The 20,529-nt window shown below is 41.7% G+C and overlaps 1 protein-coding gene across 2 annotated transcripts in view; it reads right to left on the bottom strand.

Moving 5' to 3' along the window:
- top1b (DNA topoisomerase Ib) overlaps positions 1-20,529 on the bottom strand; it is a 41,686-nt gene that overhangs the window by 9,660 nt on the left and 11,497 nt on the right. For both annotated transcript variants that reach the window (XM_051880258.1, XM_051880259.1), the window contains exons 9-13: positions 16,322-16,437; positions 13,984-14,105; positions 13,674-13,796; positions 13,410-13,597; positions 1,013-1,157 (exon numbers count right to left, since the gene is read on the bottom strand). In XM_051880258.1, coding sequence (XP_051736218.1) covers positions 1,013-1,157; positions 13,410-13,597; positions 13,674-13,796; positions 13,984-14,105; positions 16,322-16,437 — 694 coding nt within the window. The remainder of the gene's footprint in view (positions 1-1,012; positions 1,158-13,409; positions 13,598-13,673; positions 13,797-13,983; positions 14,106-16,321; positions 16,438-20,529) is intronic.

Below are 20,529 nucleotides of genomic sequence, written 5' to 3'. Positions count from 1 at the left end.
TTTTTTTTTAGGATTCTTTGATAAACGGAAAGTTCATATGAACAACATTTATTTAAATAGAAACCTACTTTTTGGTCAGTAAAAAGGGGATCTGTTATGCCCTTGATTTTGTTTTTGGGCTCTACTAGAGCAGGTTTTTATGCTTGAATGTTCAAAAACATAGTATTTTTCACATATTCTGCATTGTTGCAGCTCCTCTCATCCCAGTCTGTCAGTAACACTGTGTTTAGTTCCTGTTTCGATGAAGCCCCTCCTTCTCGTTCTGTGCTCTGATTGGTCGGCTGAACCAGTGTGTTGTGATTGGTCAAGCGCTTTAAGCGTGTTTGGGTAATGTCCCGCGACTCCCGCCCCTTACCATAACCGCGAGTTTCAAAATGCTACTAACGCAACCATGCTCCGCCCCTTTATTTTGCATATACCTTGGGCGGGAATTATTTAAATTAGGAATATTGTGACGTGTTTGTTCTTGGAAGAAAACTCAAGACTACAGTGGAAACATTTCAAGGAATTCAGAAACAGTGTTACTGATATAGAGAATAACTCCCTTTGGAGGGACTTTGTGCTTTGGAACTTTGCAGAGCTTTTTGTGCTCAAACAGCAACACACTAAAGAAAGTTGAAAATGTAAAAAAGCATAATAGGGTCCTTTAACCAAATCACTAAACAAAAGAGCTTTTAAAGAAGAATTGCTTTGCAAACTGGATATCAAGAGTATTAAAATAAGTGACTGACCAATATACTGGCCAGGCCAATAAATATTCTGATAAATATTGAATTGGAGATTACTGGCATCAGTTACTTCATCAACTTTTTTCAAGAAAACTGTTGTGCTTTACAGACACCTGCTATGACCAGTGTTCTTGTTATAATCCACAATCCACAGGTTTATACGTGAGGTGTTGAGGAGAGATAAAGGACACTTCAATCTTGGTATGGTACTTATCATGTTGTGAAAGGACACATTTAAGATTTGTTTAAAAAAACAAACTCCTATAAGAAGTGCTGTTTCTGACCTTGATTCTGGAGCTGGGGTTGAGCATGATGTATTTGATGGAGCCCTGAATGTTCTCCGTCCACGACACCAGCCATGTGACTTTGTTGTCATGACGAACTTCCTTCCACCTGGTGCCTGGGGGTGGTTTGGGGTGAACTGAATCTCTGAGGACAACAGACAATGGGTAACTGTCATACTCGTAACAATTTTCAGGTTTTACTGCTTGTTGAAAAAGGTTTTACTTTACAATGTGGAATCTAATGTGGAAACTCTGAAATAAAAAAAATAAAAAAGCATACTGTAAGTTATATTCGGAATTGACATTCCTTCTGTTGAAGATCTGTATGAAAGATTTTATCAGAGTTTAAACATGACACATCTGCTCAAGCAGAACAGGATCAGGCCTGCCACAACACACGCAGGAAGCGGCCCTTTGACACACTCACAGGATAAACAAGTCCTTCATGAGGGCCATAACAACATCACACTGACCGCTCAGCAACAACAACAATAGCCAGCTAAGTATATAGGCTGTGGGCCAGTACTTAGAATTCTGGCCAACGCTTTTGTACCAAAAATTACATTTATCAGGGGAAGAATAGTCCTGGAGGAACCTGAGCTCAAGTGCTTCTATCAATGACTATCATCTCAGGAATTCTCCATCAATTCCTCTACCTGGTGTTTCAACCAGAAGCCTTTAGGTTACAAGACCAAATCATTAACCACTTAGCTAACCCTTGTGAAGTGCGAAGTGTTCCTAATTGTACTGAAATAGTGTACTTTAAATCTTAAAAATATGCTTTTAAAAACTGTTCTCACAGAAATATAAAATAAAATATAATAAAATATAAAATAAAAGCCCACTTAAGTGCAGTTAAAGAGAGCACACTTTTGTTTCTTAACACTTAAGTACGCTTTTAAAATATGCAATTTGTAATAATGTCAAATTAAAAGTTTTACTGTAAAGTACATTTTAAATCATTGTTTTAAATATTTTGTAATGCTGTATAAAAGCACACTTATTTTGATGTGTTGACTAACATACTAAAGCACATGTAGAGTACTTTTTAATTTAAATTGTAGAGTGTTTTTTTATATTACATTTAAATTTTAACATATTTTAAATGTACTAAATTTCAACTTCATCATTACAAATGTGTAACTACAAATATATTTAAATACATGACATGAGTTTCAATAGATATTACAAAGTATATTTTAGTTTACCATAAATGTTCGTCAGCATATTCGGTAGTAAACTTTAACCATATTTCAATAGAAGTAATTGTCACGCGTAGAGTTTGTTTTTGATCAGTTTTCATGTTTTTCCCTGTCTTCAGTTTCATAGCCAGTTTTCTAGTTTGCTAATTGGTTCAGTTCTCCCTGTTTGCCTGCCTATTTGTCTCCTTGGTTACAGATTAATTAGTGTCTTCAGTTCAGGTGTTTCTTGTTAATTAGTCTCGTTTGCTCCCTTATTTGCTGTGTATATAAGCCCTTAGTTTCAGTCTGTTCATTGTCTAGCCTTGTTTATGTTATGTGGTGTTTGTAGTTTATTTTCCTGATTTTTCTTGTTCAGATTACTCCATTAAAAGTTCTTGAAAATATCTCCTTCATTGTGCGTTTGAATACTGCAACCTCAGTGTGACAGAAAAGCTAGACCCAAAACAGAAGAAGAAAACAGAAGACTGGACCTAAAAAACAATGATCCTGGCTGAGGACCATCTGTGGAGCCTACGGCAAAATGGTCGGCCTTTGGAGTGGTATGTGGAGGATTTTCTCAAGCTTTTCCAACAGGTGATCTGGCCTGACGCCTCCCTCAGTGTGTGTTTTCAGACGGGACTGGATGAGGATACAATTCGTTATAGCGAGCCTGCTTGTTATTTCTCTTTAGTCAAATTGATAAATCTTGTTCTCTATTTAAATGGTTCAAATTTTGAAGAAGAGGCTAAAGAATAGGAGTGTCTTCTTCATCCAGCCCCCTCTGAAACACACCTCGCCAGCTCACTCCATGCCGGTGCCCTCCACATACCGCTCCAATGGTTCCATCCATTCCGTCCAAGAAATCTTCCGGAACAGTCTAATGCTGTTCCGCAAGATATCTTGCTTCTCTGACCTCTGACTGTATGATGTTATGTGTTATGCATTTTTTTTTTTCGTATAGTTTTCCTGTCTGCTGTCTTATTTATGTTATAATATTGTAAAGCGACCTTGAGTTTGCAGAAAGGCGCTATATAAAATAAACATTATTATTATTATTATTATTATTACCCTCCTGTGTTTCCCCATATCTGAAAATGGGTTTCCAACAGTGCTGACCTGGGGACCAAAGTTGCAGACCTGGTGTTTACATCTGTCAGGTCAGCGCTGAAGTCTGCATCCCTTCCTCCGTCTACAGCTCCTAAGGCCATCCCAGTCCTCAGTCCAGTGAAAATGCAGGCCGCATCACACACTAGCCCACACGCCGCCATTCCAGAGTCTCATCCCGATATGGCCGCCGTTCCAGAGCCTCGTCCCATGATGGCCACACCTGGAAATGAGTCCTCTCCAGAACCTGCAGAGGACCTATGGCTAATCGACTTTTGGTTCGTACCAATACCAGCCCCTGGCCGGAGTTCAGTGCATGCTCCAGCCCCTGACCGGAGTTTATTGATGGCTCCAGCCCTTGAGAGTGTTGCAGAATCTGGTCCCGCATGTTCTCCAGAATCCCTCCTGGCCTACAGAGGCCAAGATCTCTGCAAGAAAATAGTGGCTGAGCCTGGGGTCCGGGAGAGGGCCACAAAGGCCCATCTGCCCTGGTCTCCTGAGTTGCCAGCACCGCCCTGGTCCTCCGAGCTCCCGGCTTCGCCCTGGAGGCTTCATACCTGCCTGCACCTCCACTCTCATCCTCCTGTAAAGACTCCAGGGCGCCCACCCTCCCACCCCTTGGACTGTTTGCTCTACGCCCTCCTCCCGAGCCCCCAGCCACCCTGCTTCTGGACGATCTTCTTACGGCGCGAGGACACGCCTTTTTGGGAGGGGGCGTACTGTCACGTGTAGAGTTTGGTTTTGATCAGTTTTCATGTTTTTCCCTGTCTTCAGTTTCATAGTCAGTTTTCTAGTTTGCTAATTGGTTCAGATCTAGTATTGAAGTGGGGGTCATTTCCCAGTCTTCTGTCTGTCTAGATGCAAACACGAAGGTTGTTTTTAAGTTTCCTGTTTGCTAATTAATCTCTAATTTTTAAACTAATTGTTAATTAGTCTCGTTTGCTTCCTTGTTTGCTGTGTATATAAGCCCTTAGTTTCAGTCTGTTCTTTGTCTAGCTTTGTTATGTGGTGCTTGTAGTTTACTTTTTTCTGTTTTTTTTTTTGTTTGTTTTTTTTTTTCCGTTCCTTGTTCAGATTACTCCATTAAAAGTTCTTTTATCTCCTTCGTTGTGCGTTTGAATACTGCAACCCCAGCGTGACAATAATTATGAAATTACATATAAAGATCTACTTAAAGTCCTGCTTAAGTGGGTCAGAAACACTCAAAAGTTCAACTAATTGCACTTAATATAAATTTAAACTGTAATACATTTTCATGCAGTTGTAATTAAAATGCAAAGAAAAGTATACTATTTCACTTTTTATACAAGTATATTAAACTGTACTTATTTTCACAAGGTAACACCACATGTGGCAGAAAAACGTCTCAGTTACATATGTAATCCTCGTTCCCTGGAAGGAACGGAGACGTACATCAGAAGTGAACCGACGAATTGGGATATCACCAGAGAGCCCTATCACCTTCGAGTGCAACTAAACAAGCCAATGGAATTGGCGTGCGATATCTGCATAGCGTGCACCGCCCCTGCAAGGCGGGTATAAGTACGGAAGCGGATGCAGTCGCACTCTGTTTTTTTTGCTGAGGAGACAACTTGAGTCTGAACTACAGCGAAGGCACAGGAACTGTGGCGACAGGACGTACGTCTCCGTTCCCTCCTTCAGGGAACGAGGGTTACATACGTAACTGAGATGTTCCCTTTCAGTCGGTTACGGTCAATGTACGTCAGAAGTGAACCGACAAATTGGGATCCCAAATAAAACGCCACAGTTACTGACCCCTTCCAGCACCCAGCATAAGCTCCAGCCACCCGGCGCACCTTGGGGTGGAGAAGGGGACGAGCTTACACAGACAGAGTTTACTGCTGTTCCGCAAGACCCGTTCAGTAAGACTTAGACAACACTGGGGAAGCAAACCCACAGGGGATGTTGCGGAGGCCACAACCTACCCAGAGGGGGAGGAATTACGTGGAATACACATATGGACTGACCATGGGCAGTGCGCATGTGGAGTCCCTGGGATGGCTCCAGCCTAAGTAGGGGGAGACTCATCTGACAGGTGACAGCAAAGCTGACTCTGCTAAAGGAAAGACACGGGCTCACTGTGGGGAGTTAGCCGTGGACAATACACATATGGGACCACTCACGTGGAGGGGTCACAACATATGGCACCCAGCAAAACATCAACGTCAGTGACAGACGTTTGGCCTAGCATCAGATACTCCACAATGTCCGAGCCACAAGAGGAGGCGGAGGAACTCGACAGGGTTCGCCAGGCGGGGAACTCACTGGAGCAATTGATGCACGTGTCTGGTCCAGGGGGCGGGAATGGCATAGCAAGCCGACACTAGAACGGGTCCTTCACGTTACCGGCTAGTGGAAGCGAGTACACGGGAACATACCGGTTCCACATGGAGGATATAGAATCTAGCGAATGTGTTGGGTGTCGCCCAGCCCGCAGCTCTACAGATATCCGTCAGCGAGGCGCCATGTGCCAGCGCCCAGGAAGAGGCAACTCCGCTAGTGGAGTGAACTCTTAACCCGAGCGGGCAAGGCACGCCTTGGGACTGATAAGCCAAGGCGATGGCATCCACTATCCAGTAGGCCATCCTCTGCTTGGAGACAGCCTTTCCCTTCTGCTGGCCTCCGTAACAGACAAAAAGCTGATCTGAGGTCCAAAAGCTTTGCGTTCTATCCACGTACAGGCGCAGAGCGCGGACGGAACAGAGCAAAGCTAGGGCTGGGTCTGCCTCCTCCGAAGGCAGCACTTGCAGGTTCACTACCTGATCTCTGAAGGGAGTGGTAGGAACCTTGGGCACATATCCAGGCCGGGGTCTCAAGATAACATGAGAGTCACCAGGCCCGAATTCCAGGCACGATTCTTCGACCGAAAATGCGTGCAGGTCCCCTACCCTCTTAACCGAGGCCAATGCAACCAGGAGGACGGTCTTAAGGGACAATACTTTTAACTCCACTGACTGCAAAGGCTCGAAGGGATGACCCCGGAGAGATGTAAGTACCAGGGACAGATCCCAAGAGGGTATAGAGGGAGGGCGAGGCGGATTCAGTCTCCTCGCCCCCCTCAGGAACCTGACAATCAGGTCATGCTTCCCCAAAGACTTATCATCGACTGCATCGTGATGTGCGGCAATATCGGCAACATACACCTTGAGGGTGGAGGGAGACAGCCTTCGCTCTAAGCCCTCTTGCAGGAAGGAAAGCACTGACCTGAGCGAACATGACCGGGGGTCCTCTTGGTGAGAGGAACACCATTCGACGAACAAGTTCCACTTCAGGGCATAGAGGTTCCTAGTAGAAGGAGCTCTAGCAGAAGTGATAGTGTCTACAACCGACTGGGGTAGATCACTTAGAACCTCCGCGTCCCGTCCAGGGACCAGACATGGAGTTTCCAGAGGTCAGGACGCGGGTGCCAGAGGGTGCCCCGTCTCAGAAGGTCAGAAGGTCCTTCCTCAGAGGAATGGGCCAAGGAGGAGCTGTCGCGAGAAGCGTCAGTTCCGGAAACCAGGTCCGAGTGGGCCAATACGGAGCCACTAGCAAGACCTGCTCCTCGTCCTCCCTGACTTTCCACAAGAGCTGTGCGAGAAGGCTCACTGGGGGAAACGCATATTTGCGTAGGCCCCGGGGCCAGCTGTGTGCCAGAGCATCTGTGCCGAGAGTGCCCTCGGTCAGGGAATAGAACAACTGGCAAAGGGCTGTGTCCAAACAGATCTATCTGTGCGGCTCCGAAACGCTGCCAGATCAGCTAGACCACCTGGGGATGGAGTCTCCATTCACCCGGAAGTGGAGGCTGCTGTGAGAGCTCGTTGGCTGCACGGTTGACCACGCCTGGGACGTGAATGGCACGAAGTGACCTCAGATGCTTCTGACTCCATAGCAAGAGATGGCGGGCATTTGCGACATGCGGCAGGAGCGTAGACCACCCTGATGGTTGATGTATGCAACAGTCGCAGTGCTGTCCGAGCGGACCAGCATGTGCTTGTCTGACAGCAGCTCCTTGAAGCGGCCCAGTGCAAGACGTACTGCTAGCAACTCGAAGCAACTGATATGCCAATGCAGTTGAGGCCCCGTCCACAGACCCGACACTGCATGCCCGTTGTACGTGGCTCCCCACCCGGTGGCGGAGGCATCCGTGGAGACCAGGACTCGCAGATCCAGGATCGGCCGTAACCCACAGCCTTTCTTGGGTACAATGAAGTAGGGGCCGTAGAACCCTGACCGGAATGACCGCAATCTCCGCCCGGAGAACAGGTGCATTGTCCAGGGACACGCAAGTGTAGTGGACACCCCTGAACACCGGGGGAAACCGGGCGAACTGAATCGCATAGCCGAGTCTGATAGTGCGAATGAGCCAGCGGGACAGGCTGGGAAGTGCTAACCAGGCTTCCCGACTCCGAGCAAGCGGGACCAAAATAAAAATACTATTCTTAACAACAATGTATTTTAAGTATATAAAAAAAAAATTAAGCGACAAAAAATATCATGAATTGACAACTTTTTATTTATTGGCAAGCAACATGTGCAACATATTCCTTTACTTCTCTTAGGCTGCGTTTACATTGGCACAAAAAATCCGATCTTTTGCTCACATCTGACACAGATCGGAATTTGTTGCACACGTGTAAACACAAAAATCCACACGAGATACAATTTTTTTCGCATCCGATCTGAGCCACTTCCAAATGTGGTTTTAAATCAGATACATATCCGATCTCTGGACATGTGACCTACGTCTAAACACGCATATCCGATTCCCATTGGAATTCCAAGCCACCACAAGGTGAGGGCGAGATGTTTGCTCACTAAAAGGTAGCTTTAATGTTGTATTATGAAGCAGATGTGCCTGTATGCACTCGCACTAAAATTTGCAGCTGTATTATTGAGGTGAAAGCTTTTTATGTCTATCTATTTTTTCCTTGAAAGAAATTGTGCACGCACACACACACACACACATTCAGCAGCTGAATTTCAACCTCTGCCCGGTTAATTTAAAAGAGACCGCTGTGTATGTGTTTTTTTGTTTTGTTTTAATAAACCAAAGGCTTCACTGGGTAGGCTACTCTCTCTTTCGTGTGCGCTCTCTCCTTCGCTCGCTCTCTCGTTATCATTCATTCAAATAATTGTAATCTTACCTGTTACTTTATTTCACTTCAGAATTCTAGATCTAATGACTGTAGATAAAATAACAAACGCAAATTACCTTTATTTTTCAGTCTATATTAGTTCAGTCAGAATTTTATATATATATATAAAAATTAGGGGTGGGACGGTTCAGATTTCTCACGGTTAGGTTTGTATCACGGCTTTAGGGTCACGGTTTCGGTACAGTTCGGTATGTGCTATGTTCAGTAAAAAATAGGACAATGGTCAAATAAAGATAAAGAAAATAAAAACACATAATCTAACTACAAGGAACAGCACAAATAAATACATGAGAGCTAAGATACAAATAAAGTAAACAATGCTTTACAGGTTTTTCAGGTATTTAACAGCTTTCAGGTACAGAAATTGAATAAAGTAATAAATAGCATATAGCATATAAACTTCTTTGAATAGTTAAAGACGAAACATTATTGAAGTTACAAAAGCTATTCAGTCAAGAGTGATTTCTTCGTGCTTTGTTGTTCGATTAACATTAAAACACATAGAGCAGGAATATCAGACTGCTGTCCCTTTAAGACATAATTCAAAGATCCAGTACACTCATACTGATACACATATACATAACCTACTATGTTTGTTAGGATACTTGCTAAGATGGGCATGCTGACATAATTTTTGTGTGAATTTGTCCGTTTAGGTGCAAGACTTGAAAGAGAATTTGCGCAAGAGTATTTGCATGCTGTGACGCGGCTCTCCATGTATGCGCTTCGGATGAGTACACACAAATCTCCTCACAGCGCGCAAGTTCTCTTTCGCATCTTACGGATGAATGTTTAAATTGGCAAGGTTTAAATGAGTTTAGTTTAAACACAGATAGCAACGTGAGATGTTCACCCAGGTGATGACGGCGTAAATGACTGCTCATAGAGCTTTCGGTACGTCATTGAACATTTGTTTACAACGAGTAACTGTTTTGTCAATGTTCTTTTGATCATCGTTGTTGTAATGTATTGGGAAACCAGAATGCATATCCATCGACTGAAACACAGTTAGCTGAATTACATTAGCTGAATCCATCTGTCTGTTATTTCAACAAACCATAATATAGATGCTTCGTCAGATTTGGGATTAACCGCGGTGCAAGCGCGTGAACCGTGGGTGGAGAACCGAGCGGTTCGATTTTTTACAGCGGACCGTCCCACCCCTAATATATATATACACTGTGTTCCAAATTATTATGCAAGTGACATATCAGTAGGATTTCAGTACAATAAACATTCAGATTTTAGTTTTTCTAAGAAAGTGTTTGTTTGTTTGTTTGTTTATTTATTTATCCATGTCTTTTTAGATAACTGGTATCAATCTCAGACAAAATAATTTGCCAGGTCTACTTAGGTAAATGGAAACCCTACTTAGAGGTTGTTCCACATTATTAAGCAAGTCACAGTACTCATGCAATATGGGGAGGAAGAAAGATCTTTCTGAAGATGAAAAGCATGAAATGGTGCAATGTTGTGCAAAAGGCATGAAAACAACTAATATTGTGTGAAAACTGAATGCAGATTATTGAACTATCATAAGATTTGTGAGTGATTAAGAGCACAGCAGAACTCGGTCAGATAAAGGCTTATTAAGGAAGGTTTCTGTCAAATAAGTTAATTGTATTAAAAGGGCAGCTATAAAAAAGCCAGTCTTGAGCAGCAAACAGGTATTTGAAGCTGCTGGTGTCTCTGGAGTCTTGAGAAGCTCTCCGTGCAGGCTGGCAGTTATGTGTAAAATTGCATTTTAGCCACCACTAACCAAACCTCACAAAGAGAAACATTTACAGTGGGTGTAGAAATACATTTTCAAACAGTTTTATTGCTGTGGTGTTTTTTTGCAGCATGGGATAGTGCATAGTGCATTGTATTTCAGAAGGCACTATCCTTCTTTTTATACCATAGCTGAAAATGGTCAGTTATGAACTCCACATATCTTGATGAAGTCATTTTGACACCCTCAGACACCCTAAAGGGACCTTCCATCTCGCTTCCCAATATTCCAGACCAGCTCACTGCTCCCTGCTGATGTCACAGTCTAGTTGGAACGTGGTGGCCATTCACCAACCATCCAGAAATCCATCCATTTAGACCAACCATTGTAGTAAAGCATTCGTCAGTGTATAAAAGTATTTAAAAATGAGTCTTCATGTATTTCTAAACCTGAAATCCTACTGATATGTCACTTGCATAATAATTTGGAACACAGTGTATATATATATATATATATATATATATTGTCTTTTCTTGCCTGATTAACATTAATGACACAGACAACAGCAGGAATATTAGTGTCACAATTCTCAGTCACCAGCCCAGTCACTAGAGAACTACATTTCTCAGCATCCCTTCTGGTCCCCACCTGCACTCAGTCAGTCATTATCACAGCTGCCACTGATTATCACCTCATCAGACACACATATAAGCAGTCACTCTTCAGTCCACTATTGTCTGGTCTTGTCATTCATGCCTGAACCACTTACCCATCTACTTACCTGTGTGATCCTTTTCACCCATCTTCTGCCATCTGGTCCACCATCTCATCTGCAACAGATAAGACTGTTATTCTCTGCCATTTCAACTACAATTATCCAAGTCTCATTTACCTACCTGCTTAAATCGCTTGTCTGCACAATAAACCTGTTGTTTGGAAATTGCCTGTTTCATTCTTTTGTTGTGTGACAGATGACCAGACCTTAAACAAAAGTACAACATGGGCATTCTCCTTACCCCTATAGTCCCAGCAGACCTGCTTCTCTCTCACTTTGAAGATGGCCACCCGATCAGGAACTACGTAGAAGAGTTCCTCGAGCTCTCACATCAAGTACCCTGGAACAAAAATCCACTAAAGACCATTTTTTGGTGTTATTTGGACGATCACCTTTATCAACATGTTCCAGTGGCTGCAACATGTTCTTTGAAGAAATATATTGATTATGTTCTATGGTTGTGTGGTTCATCCTATACTGTAGAGGAAGCTTTTCCCCGAGTCCGTTCTAGTGAGTAAAGTTCCTGAGTCCACTTCAGCCCCAGATTTGAGTCACAAGCCCATTCCAACCCCGGAGTTCAGTCCCGAGCCTGCTCCAGCCCCGACATTCTCCAATCTATAAGTCTGCTCCAGAGTCTGAGCCAAGTCCAAGGACTACTAAAGCCTCAGTGCCTCATTTAACCTCAATTCAAAGGAGGAGGCAGAGGAAGAAACGGCCCTCTGCAAGTCCAGGCCCTGACCGCAGCCTAGTGTCTGCTCCAGCCCCTGACCAGAGCCCAGTGACCGCTCTCATCCCAGAGCTCAGCCCATTGCCCACTCTACCACCAGACTCCTTAGCCAACATGGCCATCATGCCAGAACCCAGCCAGATATTTTCAATCCCAGAGGATTCAGAGATCCCTCTACCAATGATCGTTCTCCCTGTTACGGCGGTGGCCATAATGTGTGTTTGGGCTGCACACTGCTCTCTCACTAGTATTGAAGCGGTCATTTCCTTCCTCCTTCTTTCTGTCTAGATGCAAACACGGAGGTCGTTCCTAAGTTTCCTGTTTGCCCAGAGCCGACCAGGGAGGTTGTTCCCGAGTTTCCAGTCTATTCAGATGCGACTTTGGAGGTCGTTGCCCAGTTTTCTGTCTGTTTAGATGCAACCACAGAGGTTGTTCCTGAGCTCCGTGTTTTCCCAGATACAACCAAGAGGGTCATCCCCCGAATCTTCTGTAAGCCCTAATACGACTAAAAAGGTCGTTCCTGAATTTCCTGTCTGCCCTGATGTAGCCACGGAGGCTAACCTATATTCCTTCAGCACGGCCACAGAGGTCGTTTCCGAGTTCCTTATCAGCCTTCCGTCAACCATGGAGATGATCCTTGAACTTCCTGTTTGCCCTGATGCGACCATGAAGGTTGACCCCAAGTTTTCTGTTCACCAACAAGACCACAGAGGTTGTTCCACAACTGCCTGTCTGACATAACGCGACTATGGAGGTTGCACCTGTTTTGCACCCGGTCCTATCAGGGGGTATCCTCAGTCACCAGCCAGTCACCAGAGAACTACATTTCCCAGCATCCCTTCTGGTCCCCACCTGCACTCAGTCAGCCATCACACCTGCCACTGATTATCACCTCATCGCACGCACGCACGCACGCACGCAGTCACTCTTCAGTCTACCATTGTCTGGTCTCGCATTTATGCCTGAACTACTTACCTGTCTACTTGTCTGTAGGGAACGTACCTGTGCGATCCTCTTCACCTATCATCTGCTTCAGTCATACAGTCCACCATCTCATCTGCAACAGATAAGACTGTTATTCTTTGCCATTTCAACTACAATGATCTAAGTATCAGATACCTACCTGCTTAAATTGCTTGTCTGCACAAATCTGCTCAATAAACCAGTTGTTTGGAAATTACCTGTGTTGCATCCGTCTGTTGTGACAATTAGGCTGTCACTAAGACCGACTGCACAGATCCAATATACTGATCCACATGCAATTCATTTCCCAACTGTTTGTTCACTTAAGACATAACCAACAGTGTTTAAGTGAATACTCACCAAGCCGGGCACATTTCTGTGACATATTTCTATGTATTTGACAGTTTAGGCCTAAACCTGAAGCTCAAAGTTCACTTTGCTTATCCATGTTCATTTCAACATACCACGACAACATACCACATGAGACTAGGGAAGCACATGACATGATCACATGAGGACAAGGGAATCACATGACAACAGGAACCATGACAGTGAGCATGAATACAAAATAAAAGACATGGTATAAGTGGATGGATGGACAGACTGATTGATAGAGCTACAATCTACTCTAAAGGACTTTGAATAAATCTAACTTATATCTGAGTTTTTCACCTTTTTTCATCACTACATAATTCCCATACATCCATTTGTGTAATTTCATTTACTATTATTCTACAATATGAAAATAGCAAAACTACAGCTTGATTAGGTACTCACTTGCTGCAGTTGATGATGATGTCCTCAGGTCGGATGCGGCGTTTCAGTTTGCCCATCTTAGGATGGTCCCCGCGGCCTCGGAACAGACCTGGAGGCTCAATCCGGAAGTTGCCAATTCGCTCCCTGTGGTTGTCCATAACGCAGTATCCATACTCCTGCAGAATGCGTTCATTCTCTTCTTTGGTTTTCTGTGAAAATATGAATTTTCCAGTTTAATAGTCAGTTTCCATTTCAGCAGCATGTGTGTATTTGTGGCAAACTAACCTGTTTCTCCTCTTTTGACAACTGTTTTCTGGCCTCAGATTGTGCTTTAAAGTACTCATGCATCTCAGTGAAGTCACATTTCTTCAACTCAGTGATCTTTGACTTCTCCTCTGACGTCATTTCCTTACAAGAAACATTTGTGGGACAATGTTTCTATAAGACACTGAGACAATGTTTCTATAAGAATAATGACATTTTCAAACTTTTGCACATTTCCAGCTGATGACAAAACTATTCCCTTAAAACTGGCAATTGTGAATAGTATGAGAGCAATAATATTAGAGTAGTAAAGTTTTGAAAAGTGTGTTACCTTCCTCCAATCTTTGAAGAAGTTCTTTCTAAATATGTCTTTAGTTGTGTACTCATGGTCAAGCATTTTTGCATAAAACGTGGCCACTTCCTCTGCACCAGGGCTCAATTTCATGGCCTTTCCTGTGAAACACAGGATAATTATCTTTAAAGATATCCTTATTATAAACCACACTATACATGTGTCACGATCATGTTGTTTAGTTTCATCTACTGCTTTGCCTGAGTTCTAGTTCATTGTGTGTTGCTATAGTTTCTAATCAGTGTCGGACTTGTTCCTTGTTCTGCTGATTGACTTAGTGTATATTAAGCCCTCAGCTTCCTCAGTTCTTTTGCTCGTTGTCATTAATGGTATATGTGTAGTGTGTTTGGAGTTCTTGGAGTTCATTAAAGTATCTGTATTTCCTTGTTCATTCTGCATCATGCATCTTCTTCTGATTTATCTACACAGCACCTGTGACAGAATTACGAACCAATAAAAACAAAACGAGGGAGAAAAGAAAGAAAATGGACCTAGCAGCAGTGACGCAGGGAGATCGCTCCCTCGAGTGCCATACTAGGGAGTTTTTGGACTTAAATATACCCAGATGACTGCCTCTGAACCTTTTACTACGTCAGACTTAATAACTCGACAAAAGGTAAGTTATCCAGGGAAGGTCCTTGAGGGAATTTTTGTGAATATGTGGAGTGGATGTTGGTACAGTGTGGATCACCATTCACCGTCACCCTCACAGATGAGGACAACGCCAGCCCCACTTCGGACCCAGTGCCCAGCCAGCCTTCAGCCATGCCCACACTCCACCTCCCTGGGTCTTTGTCACCATGGTCCCGCCTGGGTCTCCTCTGTTGGTCAGGCTCCTGGTTCCATCCTGGCTCCTGCCTCCATCGATTACATTGTGAGGCTTAGTCCTGGTTCTGTTCTTCATCGCCCTTCAGGTCCTCCCTTCATTGTCTCCTCCTTATATCATCTCCACCTTGGTGTTCCCTTATGCCAGTCCCTCCACATTCTCGTCTGGTTCTGCACCCACATCTTTGCAGTGCGGGGATTGACAATCATGTCCTGTGTAGTTTAGTTTTCTTTGCCACCATTTTTCCTGAGATCAGTTTCCTCAGTTCTTTGTCCATCGTCGTTAATGGTATAGGATAGTGTGTTTCGAGTTCTTGGAGTTCATTAAATTATCTGTATTTTCTTATTCACGTTCTGCGTCACGAGTCTTCTTCTGATTTATCTACATAGCACCTGTGACAACACGCCGACTGAATTTTACCAATATTTTTGACTGCTATTTATTTTTACTTTTCTAATTAATTGGTAACCTTTTTTTTTTAAATACCAGGTAAACAGATAAATGAAGGGTCGGTAAAAAAATAGTACCCAAACACAAAGCACTAAACATTAAATTTTTAATAGGCAGATTTTAACTTTCATGTAATGTAGTGTGTTTGTAGTTGTTTGTGAATGTAAAAGGTCTGCAAAGTTTTAATGATCAAAGAGCACGATAAATGGAGTTTTTGACTCCAAAAAGAAAGAAACGATTCTGAACTGACATAAACGAGTCGTCAGTAAGTCCAGTCTTACTTCCTGCCTGAACCTTCATAGGTTTGTAACACATTTGCATAATGTCAGCCTATGGTCTCCACTGGCTGACCGCGAACAACGTCTAATTTGCCCCACCCTCAAACACTGTAGTTGTAGCTGAGGCCTGGAAGAGTTTGGTTTGTGTTGTTGACATGTTGAGAAGACACTGTTTTCCGTGCTGTGAATCCACTTTGATGCACTTCTAAAGGATGAGCACTTGGCCTGGAATTGATACGGAAAAAACGACGCTATCGTTACTGTTTATATCACTATGTATCAAGTGCTGAGGAAACCTCAAATGCTGAAATTCAGATATGTTAATGGCCATTTCGTTTCCGACACATGCTGTAAGCAGTAGATCAATCACAACATACTGATCCATCTGACCAATCAGATGAGTAGGCTCTCGGAAAGGAGGGATTTAGATAGACTGAATCCTTTATTAAACCGCTTAGACACTATGAGAAAACAGGTGAGTCTGCAATGTATATTATGAGAAAACTAAAGTGTTTTTTTTTTTTTTTTACCTTAGATGCATGTAAACTTATTGTAGGAGACTTCCAAAACAAAATTAGGAACCTTTAAAATAGCAGAACAGGGGCACTTTAAAAAATAATTGTATTAGAAAAAAAATAAATAAAATAAATGAATAAATATTGATTGATCTCTAATCATTTTAGGCTAGAATTGCATAGTATTTGAGTAGAACATGATAGCAGACAGATAGCAGTTGGTGGGGTCAAAGACCAACACTCCTCACCATCATAATAAAACCTGATATGGCCTGGCAGGGGTTCATATGGCGGGGGGAACACAGGACCTTTATGTTCCAGAAACTTCCATTTGGAGCCATCTGTGTATCTCTCCTCTTCCCACCTGAGTAGCAGAGGTAGAGAAAGACAGATATTGCACAAAGGGAGCAACATTTAAAGATACAGTGGTGGTCAGAATTATTGGCACCCTTGGTAAAAATGATCAAAGATGACTGTAAAAATAAATCTGCATTGTTTATCCTTTTTAACTTTTTTCATAAAATTAGCAAAAATCTAACCTTTGAAGGAAGAGAATAGAAAGTGGGGGGAAATCACATAATGAATTAAATGTTTTTCTCCAAAACACATTGGCCACAATTACTGGCACCCCTAGAATTTTTTTTATGAGTCAAATATCTCTGAAGTATATCCCCATTCATATTTACATTTTTTTAGCACACGAGGGTGATCATGAACATGAAATTGTCCAGCCAAGACTTCCTGTTCCACAGGGAGTATAAACAAAGACTATAGAATAACACAAGATGCGTCACTCATATTGTTTTGAATGGGAGAAGGTACAACGTGCAATTTGGCAGAATAAGTCCTGCCTTCTAAATAAGAGCCGATCGCCGATTAGTAAAGTCATTGCGTCACTGCAGCGACCGTTAGAAGCTCTGGTTTCTAAGTCAGACGCGCACCAAGGCACAAGAGACGCGCATTTAGGACTGCGCATGCGCATTAGCTTGATCCAGCCTGAAAAATACCGTTTTTTTTTTTTTTTTTTCATGATTCGAGCGTTTATAAACATAATTTATGAATTTATGAGATAGTTGTTGTCAGATTTCATTGGTGATTTCAAATATGAAATTTAATTGAAAGACAAACAGCTTTGGAGAATTTGATGTTTCCCCATTCAAAGAGATAGGAGCTGCACTAAGATGCCCGAGAGGCGTTTCAAAGATGGCCGCCAAGTGAAATTACTTGTCTTAAAGGGACTTTGGTGGGGGGCAGGGCCAAGATGGTGCCTGTGTGAGTCGTGTTGTCAGTTGCTCTTAAACGTTTATGTGCAATTCTTGACCTAATTCTTGTCCTCATGTGAGTAAAAACAGTAATGTTATTAATTTGACAAAGTTAAGAACCCTTATTAATTGGATTTTTCTTGAGGATGATGGGCGTTTCCTATAAGCACTTTTTTGGAAATTAGCCTGCTAGTTGCTATTTGAGAAGTAACTGCTCTTTCTATCGGTTATAACAATTCGCTCTCCTCATACAATTTCTTTTCCTCATCACAACAAATGGAAGACACTTTAGCAGTGAAACGTGTGCATGATTACATAACGGAACCTGTGCAGGAGGATAATGCGACACCACACTACAGAGCCATCAAATGCAGTTCTCTTGGAAGCAATTGAGAAATTAGGGAAAAAACAAGATGATTTTTTAGAGAAATTAACGGCAATTGAAAACTCTGTCTCATGTAACTCAAACCACATCGCTGAACTTGGAACTAAAATGGACACGATCTCGGATAAGGCCAATCTTGCCGTTACTAACTCCAGTGTGATGAAGGATCAAGCTACATCACTAAAGACTGAAAACAAACAACTCTGGGAAAAGCTGGATGAATTGAAGGCATAGAAAAGACGGTGGAACCTACGGATTGCTGGTATCCCTGAAGTGGAAGGTGAAAATGTAAAGATGGCTGTGATGGAAATATTGCGTTTTGTTTCACCATGTCTAGCAGATGTTCTCCAGTCTTCCATCGACGTGGCCCACAGGCTTGGAAAGAAAGGACTCGCTCAGCCTCGTCGCATTATTGTGCAGTTCACCTCTCGCATGCTCCGAAATTCTCAAACAAAAGAATATCAGGATAACGGAGGACTTAACACAACATGCAGGGGAAGCTCGAAATAAACTGTGGCCACTCGTGAACCAAGCTAGACTGGAAGGTAAACATGCAGGGTTTCAGGGTTCAGCTGCCATCATCGACGGGAAGAAAATTACAGTGGACAACATATAAGTGACTCTTTACCGTGACTCTAATATTCTGTAGTGAGGTTTTTCATCCTAATGGGACTTGTTTCTTGTTAGGGTTCCAAATGTTAAACTGGTTCTTACTACAGCTAGGAGGTCTAGATAAGTGTTTCACTCACTTTTTTCTACCTCAATCCATTAAGAAGTTTTAGTTTTATTTACTAAACAATAGATTTTGGTTACACGTTCTTGTTTGTTGTTTTATATCATTCAAATTTGAATTGTTTTTCACTCAATGTTAAGGGAATCTGAGACTTAACAAAACGTAAAGCTTTATTTCTTTTTTGTAAATCGAAACGTAGAGATGTCTATTTTTTACAAGAAATGCATTCAAGTGTGAAAGATGAAAGCTTTTGGTCCAATCAATGGGGGAGTAAAATTATCTACTGTCATGGTTCCAATAATTCTGCTGGGGTTATGATTTTATTTAATCAGCACTTTAATAACACTGTACTTGAATCACATTGTTCGAATGAAGGCAGATGGTTAATTATTGTCATCCAGTTTGGGAAAAGCATTGTTACTCTAGCCAATGTCTATGACTTTAATAGATCCAATCTTAATAACTGTCTGTTTACAGATTTAACATCCAAATTAATATCTTTAAAAACAAAATACCCATCTACTTCACTAATTATGGGTGGGGACTTTAATGAGGCTCCTGATTTATGTTATGATAGATTTGCTCCAAAATATGGCACTACCACTGTTAACAAAATAATTAGTGATATATGTTCCAGTCTCTCGTTAGTAGATATTCATAGATTCTTGCGTAATGACTCTTCCTCTTCCTTTACTTGGTTCAAATCTGATTTGACACAAAAAATCACGTATTGATTTTTGGTTAATATCTGATAATCTGATTTCTTCTGTTAAATCATGTTCTATTTCTAGTGGACCTTTAACTGATCACGCAGGTATCGAGTTAGAAATTTCTGACCTTAATTGTAACTCATTTAGGAAACCAGGGTATTGGAAATTAAATACCTCTTTATTGCACAATTCTAATTATTGTTTGGGTATTAAAGGCATAACCGATTCTTTAAAAAAAAAAATACTAATATTTCTCATACCTTAAAATGGGAATTGTTTAAATATGAGTGTTGAAAGTTCTCTATAAAATTTAGTAAAGATCTTTTAAAATCAAAAGGATTACAGTTTGAATCTATATTAAAAGAAATTAACCGTATTACTTGTCTTGCCAATCCAAATGATGCAGAGAAAGAAAGTTTATACCTATTAAGAGAAAAATTAGACTCCTTTTATATAGAAAAGCCTAAAGGGGCCTTCATTAGATCTAGGGCCAAATGGCTAGAAGAAGGAGAAAAAAACTCTGCATACTTTTTCAATTTGGAAAAAAAATGAGCCGAACTTAAAAAAATTTCCTCTTTGTATAATGATGACACTATTATATCAGATGACAAAAGAATTTCAAAATTTGTTTCAGATTTTTACCAAAAATTATATACATCATCTTTTAACCCTGATTCAAGTGATTTATTTTTTAACAAGATACAACCCTTCACTCCTTGTATAAGTATAAATAACAAAAACCTTTGTGAAGAGGAGATGTCATTGAAAGAATTAGATAATATCATAAAAAAACACCTTTTAACAAAAGCCCAGGACCAGATGGTTTACCTTGTGAGTTTTACAGAGTTTTTTGGGAAGATATTAGAGAGTTTATTTTGAATGTGTTCAATGAGTAACGGAGAACTTACAGAATCTATGAAACGGAGCAATTACACTGATTCCAAAACCAAATAAATACATTTTGCACTTATAAAACCGGCGCCCAATCACACTGCTTAACTCGGATTACAAATTGTTAGCGTCTTTATATGCCAATAGGTTAAAACCATGTTTGGAGGAAATCATATCTGTCACACAGTCTGGATTTATGAAGGGAAGAAATATTTCAAACAATATTAGACTGGTGTTAGACCTTTTAGATTATCCAGATTTGGTAAATTAGGAAGCTCTTATTTTGTTTTTAGATTTTTGTAAGTCTTTCGATACTGTTGAGCCCAATTTCATGTATCAGGCCCTTAATCACTTTGGTTTTGGCCCAACCTTTATAAATATGATGCACACATTCTATAATAATATCTCAAGTAGTGTTTCTTTATCCGGTGGTATGTCTTCTCATTTTGTTATCCAAAGAGGCATTAGACAGGGA

Source organism: Ctenopharyngodon idella, chromosome 22 (genome assembly GCF_019924925.1).
Source record: "Ctenopharyngodon idella isolate HZGC_01 chromosome 22, HZGC01, whole genome shotgun sequence".
Classification (NCBI taxonomy): domain Eukaryota; kingdom Metazoa; phylum Chordata; class Actinopteri; order Cypriniformes; family Xenocyprididae; genus Ctenopharyngodon; species Ctenopharyngodon idella.
The sequence above is the reverse complement of the archived record's forward strand: the minus strand, read 5'-3'. Positions and strand labels throughout refer to the sequence as shown.